Source organism: Gekko japonicus, unplaced genomic scaffold, assembly GCF_001447785.1.
Source record: "Gekko japonicus isolate JY-2015 unplaced genomic scaffold, Gekko_japonicus_V1.1 scaffold306, whole genome shotgun sequence".
Taxonomy (NCBI): domain Eukaryota; kingdom Metazoa; phylum Chordata; class Lepidosauria; order Squamata; family Gekkonidae; genus Gekko; species Gekko japonicus.
In genome coordinates this window covers 505981-516504 of record NW_015172013.1, presented here as the reverse complement: position 1 = coordinate 516504, position 10524 = coordinate 505981, and the positions used below count along the sequence as shown (strand labels likewise).

The 10524-nt window shown below is 50.9% G+C and overlaps 1 protein-coding gene across 1 annotated transcript in view; it reads left to right on the top strand.

Moving 5' to 3' along the window:
* The window catches only part of LMNA (lamin A/C), a 67441-nt gene that overhangs the window by 49557 nt on the left and 7360 nt on the right, over nt 1–10524 (top strand). The window contains exons 2-6 of the mRNA XM_015420272.1: nt 606–756; nt 4999–5124; nt 5842–6012; nt 8176–8301; nt 10234–10454. Coding sequence (XP_015275758.1) covers nt 606–756; nt 4999–5124; nt 5842–6012; nt 8176–8301; nt 10234–10454 — 795 coding nt within the window. The remainder of the gene's footprint in view (nt 1–605; nt 757–4998; nt 5125–5841; nt 6013–8175; nt 8302–10233; nt 10455–10524) is intronic.

Here is a 10524-nt window from a genome sequence, read left to right as displayed (position 1 = left end):
CCAGGAGAGGGTGGGGTTTGGGGAGGGGAGGGGCCTCAGCATGGTACAGTGCCATGGAGTCCACCCTTGGAAGCAGCCCTTTTCTCCAGGGGAGCTGACTTCTGTCTCGTGGAGATCAGTTGTGAAAGTGGGAGATCCCCAGGCCCCACCTGGAGGCTGGCAACCCTAGCTTGTAGCTGGGAGGCTAGCGGATCTATTTTGGCAGAGCTTTTTCAGGCCACTAAAATGGACTCTGTCCTGGAAAGTGTTATGCCAAAATCAGCTTTTTTCTGTATCTGGCCTTCCAGGGAGCAGTCGGAGGTAGTCTAGGTCTAAATCCCAGCTGCGAGGCAGACGAATGAGGGAGGGCTGTCTCCTTCCAGGCCCGGCTTGTGGGTTTCTCAGAATCTCCTAGGTGGCCATTGCTGGGCCAGCTGGACTCCAGGACAGTCTGATCCGGTAGGACTCGTCTTGTGCTGTCATCCATCTTGTGATTTCTACCGTATGTAAATGGTACTATTACTACTTAAGCAGCGGGAAATGTACAAGCAGTTCCCCATCAGGAGTTAGAACCGAGTCTCTGAGATGCGGGCTCAATGGGCACTTCTCCTTTCTTCGCTTTTTAGGAACACCAAGAAGGAAGGGGACCTGCTGGCCGCCCAGGCCCGCCTGAAGGATTTTTTGCTGAACTCCAAGGAGGCCGCCCTCACCACCGCACTGGGGGAGAAGCGGAACCTGGAAAACGAAGTCCGCGATCTGAGGGCCCAGGTGGCCAAGGTGAGCCACGCCAGCGTGTCCGGCTAGTGTCCCTCTGTCAGGGATGAAGCCAACCAGAGTGGGTGGGGCCCGTGTCCCTCAGGTTTCGGCCTTGAGTGGCTGGAACACTTGAAATATAGGCTGAGTTAAATCAGCATGGCCAAAACAACTCAGAGGCTTGCAGTAGGGTTGCCAGGTCTGGGTTGGAAAATACCTGGAGACTTTGGGGGTGGATCCAGGAGAGGGTGGGGTTTGGGGAGGGGAGGGGCCTCAGCATGGTACAGTGCCATGGAGTCCACCCTTGGAAGCAGCCCTTTTCTCCAGGGGAGCTGACTTCTGTCACGTGGAGATCAGTTGTGAAAGTGGGAGATCCCCAGGCCCCACCTGGAGGCTGGCAACCCTAGCTCGTAGCTGGGAGGCTAGTGGATCTATTTTGGCAGAGCTTTTTCAGGCCACTAAAATGGACTCTGTCCTGGAAAGTGTTATGCCAAAATCAGCTTTTAAAAATAAAATAAATTAAAAATTGGATTTATAGCCCGCCCGCCCTTCTACAGCAGAGCTGAGGGCGGGCAACAGCAGTATTTATAAACAATATAAGATTAAGTAAAACAAAATAATCAATTAAAACAATTTTTGCAATAATATTCACAACGAATACAGATGGCACCTGAATAGGGCGTGGCCTAGCGCCCCTTATCCAGGGGAAAGAATAAAATTCCAGGGGAGAGAGTAAAATATCTTCCAGTTGATCACATGGAGGAATAACAGTACCAACGGGGCGGGGGGAGCCAATCTAAGATGGAACCATTGCTGTCTGAGCCATAAGCCTGGTGATACGTCTCTGTACTAAGTCCCACAGGGCTTGGGTCTCATACTTTTTGGGCCAAGGATCTCCAGCTTGTTAGTCTTCAAGGTGCCAGAAGAGGCCTGGTGATGTAGGAAGGAGTATGACAGCCCTGAAGATCCACTCCTTTGTGAATATAATATAAACGTGTGTGTGTATGTGTTTGGTATACATGCATGTGTACCGCTGTATCTAAACATGCCTGGAGATGTGTATCTGTATTTTAGGGCTGTCATCCGGTTAAAAGAATTTTGGTCCAGTAATCTCATGAACTGTACTCAGTTTAGGCTGCAGTCCTAGACATGCTTTTGCAAAATCAAGCGCGACGGGGGAAAGTGAGACTCCTGTTCCGAGTAAACACACATAGGATTTTGCTGCAAAATCTTTAAATGTTTGCATATTAATACCAATAATACATATTTGCCTAATGCATAATTATCGTGGCAACACAATCTTAGAAGACAGGGACTGTGGCTCAGTGGAGCAGCCTCTGCTTGGATGCCAAAGTTAAGAGGACCCGGCAGAAGGTGATGTGAAAGACCTCAGCCTGAGACGCTGGAGAGCTGCTGCCAGTCTGAGTAGCCAATACTGATCAGACCAATGGTCTGATTCAGTATAAGGCCGCTTCATGCGTGTTCAAGAGGGATTTCCCAGTGTCTGTGGTGGATTTTAAAATGATGTCTTCCTATCCACAGTTTCTGTACATTCTTGCCTTCAATCTTCCCCCCCCCCCCCGCTAGAAAGTGAGCACCTCTTCAGTGGGACAAAATTAAACAGATTTATTAATCTCTTACTTGAATTGGCTTAATGATGCAGTTTGAAGGTAGGGTTGGGTGGACGATTCCACACTGGATGCGTTTCCAATTCTGTGCTAGTGGGGTAGGGCTGTAAACGGAGTTCTGTTTCCATGTTGGGGAAAATTAAAATATGATGCAGCTCCCATTGGGGCCCATCCGTGAGAACATGAAAAAAGCTTTGCAGGATCAGACCAGGGAGGCCATGGGTTTCTAGGTATTTCCGCCAGGAGTCCCAGAAGCAGAGCATAAAAAACAAGAGCTATTCCAATGCCGTATGTTTTGTGAACTTTATCGCCTCTGAACATGCAGGTTCCTTCTTATTTAGCTGTTGGTAGACCTCACCATCATGAATTTTGCCAACACCTTGTTAAAGACCATGTAAAACCAGTCATTTGGGCTTGGTATATATATTTTTACGTGTTCAACAAAACCTGTTTCATTGTCTGAACCACCAATTTTCGGAATTTTGAAACGAGTGTGTCTGTCTGCTCTCTTTAACACTATTTAACCATCTGTCCAGACCCCCCAAACTACTTAGTCCGTAACTGCTCCGACCTGTCTTTAGGCAAAAGAGAAGACCTGGGGTATGGTTCCAGAGAGTGCCTGTCTAGTGGCTAACTCCCCCCCACACCCTCCCCCCCAAATCTTAACTTCTTCTCTTGAAATTCCTCTAGTATTTTAAGGACTCCCTACTTTCACATTGATTGAAGGTCAAAGAAGATGGGGACGGCAAAGGATGAGATGGTTAGACAGTGTCATAGATGCAACGAACATGAAATTGAGCAAACTTCAGAGGACGGCGGAAGACAGGAGGGCCTGGCTAGATCTTGTCCATGGGGTCGCGAAGAGTCGGACTCGACTGTGCGACTGAACAACAACAACTACTACTTTCGCTTTGAGTAAAAGTTCAGTAGCTACGAGAACATTGTTGTTAGGGAATCTGTCTCCTGAAGAGGCCGCACTGGCCAGCAGGGGGAAGCAGAGTCCACAGTCTGTGCATGGCAGAACCTCAGTTCCCACAATTGAATTCAAATATGCAGAGGGGGGGAAATAGTGTTTCCAGGGCCTTTTGGAGAATACATGTTTCACTAGCTCCCCCTTGTGTTAAAACAATCTCCCTGCAACTCAAAAACTTGGTAAGGTTGAGAAGGCAGTGAAGCTAGCGTTTGGTCATGCATTTCCCCGCCTGCACTCCGTGACTGTTCCTGCACACTTGAATGGATGTGTTTTGAGTGAGAAAGTGAGGAGAGGGCCTTGGAAACGGGGGGCAGAGCGATGGTGTGAGAATGAAACTCTGCAAATATGGCGGAAGGACTCTCTTCCTTCCCCTTTTAATCAGTGCTTTGTGTAGGTGCCCCGCCCCCTCTTAAGTTTCGAAGTAGAAGATGAGACAAGCTCTCCACGCCAAGGGCCACAGCTAGAGGGGCCGGATGGCTATTGTAGGACTTCTTATCCTTGCAGGCCAGATCTGTGGTGTGTTTCAGGTTGTGCTACTCCCAGGAAAGAGGGGTGGAGGATGTTTGGAGCAACCCTCCTTACAAGACAAAAATAATTTTTTAAAAAGTTTCATTTAGGGGGAATACACAACAAAGTTAAGCACGGTGTAGAGAAAGTGTGTGCAAGGAGAGTGTTTCCTTTCCTCTCCCATCACTCAAGAACTGGGGTGACCCCCATAAAACTGGTCAGTGGTGCTAGACCGAGGGCAGCCAAAGTCTGCTACCGTGAGGCACAGGAAAGACAACTGGCTCAGATGTCTTAAAAGGGGGATTTAATCAATAAACGGAAGAGGATTGCTCTGATAGCCAGGACAGCTGAATGGAACCTGCATGGTCATGAGCAGCATATCTTGGAATAGCTGTTCTGGAGTATAAACAATGGTGGCAGAGCTGTTGCCTTCGTGTCTTCCTGGTGAGGTTTCGAGAGGCATCTGGTTGGCCGCTGTACGGAACAGGATGCAGAACTGAACGACTTTCCACCTGCTCCAGTAAGGCTCCTTTTATGTCTCAAACGAAGCCGTTAAAGCCGTTAATGTTAGATCACACTATCAAAGACTCGGAGAATGATTTCAGCTAAGTGATTCAGCTTTAATGAAGTAGCGAACAAACACTCAAACACATTCAAAACCAGAATAGATTGACATTGGGAGCTAGGCTCCTTTTAAACATTCCCGGGCTAACATAGCCACACCTATTTACAATAATCAACCAATAAGGTTGCTTAGATAAGGACCAATAGGAGTTCTTCCCGCTCAGGGACTGTGTGTTATTCTGATTGGTTGCTGGTAGAGGGCGACCAATCGTACGTTAGTTCGGAGGAGCCTTCGTCGGCTCGAAGCTTAACATTGAGTGTCAATGGGGCGATTCAAGTGAGGATTCCAATACATCACAGTTAACCTGACTTTTCCCTCTGTACGGCTGGTTGTGAGGAGGAATAGCTCTGTGTCCCCCTAGAGCAATTCAACACACAAAGCCATGGTCATGGATCCTGTGATCCTGCAATCGAACATGTAGAACTGTGATGCTGGATTCTGCCCGCATAGCTATCAGGCAACCAGTTCTGTGTGAGATAACCCTTCTTCCTTATCTGTCTGTGATGCATTTTTCCTTTTCCTCTTTTCCACAGCTGGAAGCGGCTTTGGCCGAGGCCAAGAAGCAGCTGCAGGATGAGATGCTGCGGCGGGTCGATGCCGAGAACAGGCTGCAGACCCTGAAGGAGGAGCTGGAATTCCAGAAGAACATCTACAGCGAGGTGAGTTGGATACCTTGCAGAGAGGCGCAGGTGTGTCACCTGGGCTATTGTGCCCTCTCCCGCTCCCAGAATTCAACCGTCTCTGCATTCTGGTACGGCAGATCAGATTAGCTGAGAGAATCTGGTCAGTGCCTGGTTTTAGCAAGCAGCCGCTCTCCTTGAGGACCTTCATTTATTATTTCAGTTTGTATCCCGCCCTTCCTGCGAGCGGGCTCACGGTGACTCACAACATGGACTTCAGTTCCTTCTTGGCACCAGAGCAGTCAATTGGGGGGGCCGGGATTTTCAAAGGCCCAGCCATCATTTTATTCTCTTGGCTGCAATACAAAGATCCAAGGTCTGGGAAGGTGCAGCAGAATCGCTGCTGCAGTTAACGTGCATGCATTGATTGAATAGTACACAGACAGACTGTGATGTTACCATGGGAGAGTGATAGCATTTTTATAGTGTTGTGGCTGTTTATGGGCCCTGCACCTGGAAATAAAGCCGTGGATAAGAGGCAGTCAGAGGCGGTTGGCTGTTCCTTTATTTAGTCTGTTTATACCTCGACTTTCTCCCCGATGGGGGACCCAAAGCAGTTTGTTTCTCCTCTCCTGTATTTTATCCTTACTACTCTGTGAGGTAGGTTAGGCTGACAGCGGGTGACTGGCTGAAGGTCCCCCCCAGCCAAGTTCCTGGAACACTGACATAATTCTGGCTCCCTCCCTCCTCCCGCAGGAGCTCCGTGAGACCAAACGCCGCCACGAGACCCGCCTGGTGGAGATTGACAGCGGTCGCCAGCAGGAGTTTGAGAACAAGCTGGCCGACGCCTTGCAGGATATGAGGGGCCAGCAAGAAGCCCAGGTCCGACTCTACAAGGAAGAGCTGGAGAAGACTTACAGTGCCAAGGTAACGTGCCATCCCACACCTCCGAAGTCCTGAGACGGAAAGCGGGGAAGCTGCGGGAGCACGGAGGGGCCTCCGAGAAGAGGTGGGCATATGCCGCCTCCTCCTGGCTGCGCGCCTGAGAATATTACCAGAGTAAGGACCCATGAGACGTGAAAGAGTCCCTGGGAATGACCTGGCGATGGCTGCCTCCATTCTAGAGCCTAATGGGGGAGAGATCTAAAAATACCGCGAGGGCCCGATACCCTGCAGGCCTCTGCAGCACGGCAGGACGAGGCCCTCTTGTCTCCTCCCCCCTCCCCCACCGGTGCCTTTCCGGCAGTTGAAAAGGGGGCGGGGCAAGAGTGCCTCACCCCCACCCCACGGTGGGCCGGATCAGGACTGGGTCATTGCAGTGTTTTTACATGGCTCCTGTTAGACTCTAAAAGGGTGTTGTTGTCACCGGGTCATACCTGGGGACACTGTCATGTCTACTTTGGCCCTGAATCCCGCTCCTTCTGAGGGTGTCTCTGGCCTGTGTGGAAAGAAGCTGCCTGCCTCTCCTGAGGAGCACAGCAATGAATTCTGGGACAACCCCTGCGCGACTTAGCTGACCATTCTGAAATCAGTGCCCGGCCAGTCTTTTTTTTCATGAATACAGTTGTCACCAGCATTCAGGGCGCCTGTTACAGAATTCAGTAATCTGAAAAAGACGGGGGGCTGCCCCAAGAGGTTTACATGCCAACTGTTGGAAGCCAAGCACACTACTTAATGGCAGCAAATAGAAGAAGAAGAAGAGATTGGATTTATACCCCGCCCTTCACTACCCAAAGGTGTCTCAGAGCGGCTTACAAACTCCTTTCCCTTCCCCTCCCCACCACAGACACCCTGTGAGGGAGGCGGGGCTGAGAGAGCTCTGACAGAAACTGCTCTTTTTCAAGGACAGCTCTTATCAGAGCTACGGCTTGCCCAAGGTCATCCAGCCAGGTGCAAGTGGAGGAGTGGGGAATCAAACCTGGTTCTCCCAGATTAGAGTCTGCGCACTTAACCACTACACCAAAATAAAGCTTTGTATCAGCCAGAACTGATTGGGGGCGGGGGCGGTGCTGCAGCTCAGTCATTAAATGCTTGGGATGCAGAAGGCCCAGGTTCGCTCCTCAGCCTCTCCGGGGATTGGATCTCAAGGAGCAGATGTTTTTCTTGGAGAGCCTCTGTCTTGGAGAGTCAGAGTAGACAGTAGTCAGTGGTCCCACTTGGTATAAGGAAGTTCATATGATCGGGGGGGGGGATTTGAGTGTAAGGCTTTGTGGAACAAGGCGTGGCTTTTAAGGAAGAGTCTGGAGCAAAACAGAAAGATACTGTGCTGGAGTCTTGGGAGGGAGTCGGCATGAAGGTGAGTGAGAGAAGGTGTAGTGATTTAGTGGGAAACCAGGGTAAAAAGAAGAAGAGTTGGTTTTATACCCCACCCTTCACTACCCGAAGGAGTCTCAAAGTGGCTTACAAATGCCTTCCCTTCCCCTCCTCACAACAGTCGCCTTGTGAGGCAGGTGGGGCTGAGAGAGCTCTGAGAGAACGGTGACTGGCTGAAGGTCACCCAGCAGGCTTCATGTGGAGGAGGAGTGGGGGGAATCCAACCCGGTTCTCCAGGTTAGAGTCCTGCTGCTCTTAACCACGCCAACAAACTGGTGTAGAGAGACCAGGGGGTGCCCAGAGAGAGCATTCAAAGTCAGAAGAATGCTGGTGCACCTTAAGTTGGTGTGGCCAGAAGCCGGTTTGCCCCCCGTTTACACACATCCAGCCCATGTCTCAGGACTTCCCGTTCTCCTTGTTTTTTCAAAAAAGCCTCCTTCTGATTGCTCCGTCTCTGTCCCTCCTCCCTTCTGCAGCTGGAGAATGCCAAGCAGTCTGCCGAGAGGAACAGCAACATGGCGGGGGCGGCCCACGAATTTGTAAGCCGCTCTGAGACACCTTTGGGTAGTGAAGGGCGGGGTATAAATCCAATCTCTTCTTCTTCTTCTCTTCTTAAATTGGTGTGGCCCGAAGCCGGTTTGCCCCCCGTTTACACACATCCAGCCCACGTCTCAGGGCTTCCCGTTCTCCTTGTTTTTCAAAAAAGCCTCCTCCTGATTGCTCTGTCTCTGTCCCTCCTCCCTTCTGCCTCTCACTGTGACGTGACCTCCTTTCCAGCTGGAGAATGCCAAGCAGTCTGCCGAGAGGAACAGCAACATGGCGGGGGCGGCCCACGAAGAGCTGCAGCAGACCCGCATCCGCATCGACAGTCTGTCCGCCCAGCTCAGCCAGATGCAGAAGCAGGTGAGGGCGTCAGGGAGGGGGACGGGTGGGGAAAGGCAGCTGGGGCGGGCGGTGCTTCTTGAGGACAGGCCTCTCGGAAGGACTGGAACGGCACTTTGTAATCAGTGTCCGGGTGCCTTTGCCCAGAAGAGGGTTCCCTTAAAACATTGTTCAGTAAAGCTTGTGCTAGCATCGATCGCAGAGGTGAAAGAGAGAAGCACGCCCGGTGCTCCGCAGCGCACTGGAATGCTGCTCAGTTAACTCTAAGGCACTGTGGGGGGGGAAGCCCCTCCTCTTTCCCAGCTCTTGGGTTTAAACTTTCTCCACGTTCTAAGGAAATACAGTTAAGTAATGCAGCAATGGGCTGATTGGCCAGGTGGTCATGAGGCTGATGCAAAGAGCGGCACATTGCAGGTTCTAACCTCGTCCTGTGCTTTTCTGAAAGAACAAAGGCAGAGGTAGAATCCGGCTGGCTGCTGTCGAAAGCCACGTGAATTGAATGGGGATTGGTCTGATGTTCTGATGTTCTGTAGAAGCCAGTGTCTTATCTGTTGCTGTCTGTTATCTAACTCTCACTGCATTATATTTCAAGTTGGGTAATACCATTTCTTGTGCTGTTTAACATGTCATATTTAGTAGATATACCTCGTTTCAGGTTTCTGCCATCCTGGTCCTATTACATTGTCTGTTACAGATGCCCTCAGCCTGTTGATTGTGCTGACTTACCTTACGTAATCTTCTTCTGTCTCTCTTCCTTGCATGGAGACAGGGTCAGGCAAATCTCTATAGGACACCCTGTGCTCTTGCAATGGAGCAGGTGGAAGAGCTGTTCCTGCTGTATGGTGCCCCATGGGGGCGGGAGACATAAGAACATAAGAGAAGCCATGTTGGATCATTCAGTGGTCCATCCAGTCCAACACTCTGTGTCACACAGTGGCCAAAACCCAGGTGCCATCTGGAGGTCCATTAGTGGGCCCAGAACTCCAGAAGCACTCCCACTGTTGCCCCCCAAGCACCAAGAATATAGAGCATCACTTGCCCCAGACAGTGTTCCATCTATACCTTGTGGTTAATAGCCACTGACGGACCTCTGCTCCAGATGTTTATCCAGTCCCCTCTTGTGTGTAGCTGCCGCCACTTCCTATGGCAGTGAATTCCACGTGTTAACTAGTGTTCCCTCTAAGCTGAGTCCGTGTGAGCCAGCTCACAGTTTTTTAGCCTCCGGCTCACCCATTTTTGTCTTGGCTCAGGAAGGAGGGCTCCAGAGCAGACTAACTTATGCAGGAGCCAAATCGCTCACTCACAACTTGGATGCCGGTAGCTCACAAAGTAGAGTTTTTGCTCACAAGACTCCACAGCTTAGAGGGAGCATTGGTGTTAACTACTCTTTGGGTGAAGAAGTACTTCCTTTTAAGTGTCCTAAACCTACTTCTCATTAATTTCATTGAGTGCCCACGAGTTCTTGTATTGTGAGAAAGGGAAGAAAGTACTTCTCTGTCCCATGCATAATTTTGTAAACCTCTTTACCATGTCACCCCCTCAGTCATCGTTTCTCCACGCTAAAGAGCCCCAACCAGTCAACTCACTGTGACTCCTCATGGGGGTTTCAAGGCAAGAGACCAGCGAAATGATTTGCCATTGCCATACGAACCGTGGCCAACGCTGCCCAGCTTCCAAGCTCTAGCTAGTCTGGCCTATTCATGCTGCTAAGGTTGGCTGTAAATTACATAAATAAAGTGTCAGGGAAAAAGGAGGACTAGATGGTGCAAACGCAGTATTTTCCGAGTATTTTCTTGGTTGCTGCCAAAGAGGGGAAACGTTTGCTTCTCTCCTCGATAGCTGCCCTAAAGAGGCAGGATCTCTGGTCTCCCCTGGTGTTTCCGGTCAGCTTCCCGAGTCCCCGGCGCTGGACTCTCCCCCTGCTCACCTCCCCCTGCTCTGCTTCTTCCCCAGCTCTCTGCCAAGGAGGCGAAACTGCGGGACCTGGAGGATGCTCTCGCCAGAGAAAGGGAAACCAGCCGCCGCATCCTGTCCGAAAAGGAGCGGGAGATGGCCGAGATGCGGGCCCGCATGCAGCAGCAGCTGGACGAGTACCAGGAGCTGCTGGACATCAAGCTGGCCCTGGACATGGAGATCAACGCCTACCGCAAGCTCCTCGAGGGGGAGGAGGAGAGGTCAGTGCCCGGGTGGGCCGGGACCGGAGCGGTCACCCCGTCTCCCCCTCTCTCTCGGGACGGGGGGGGG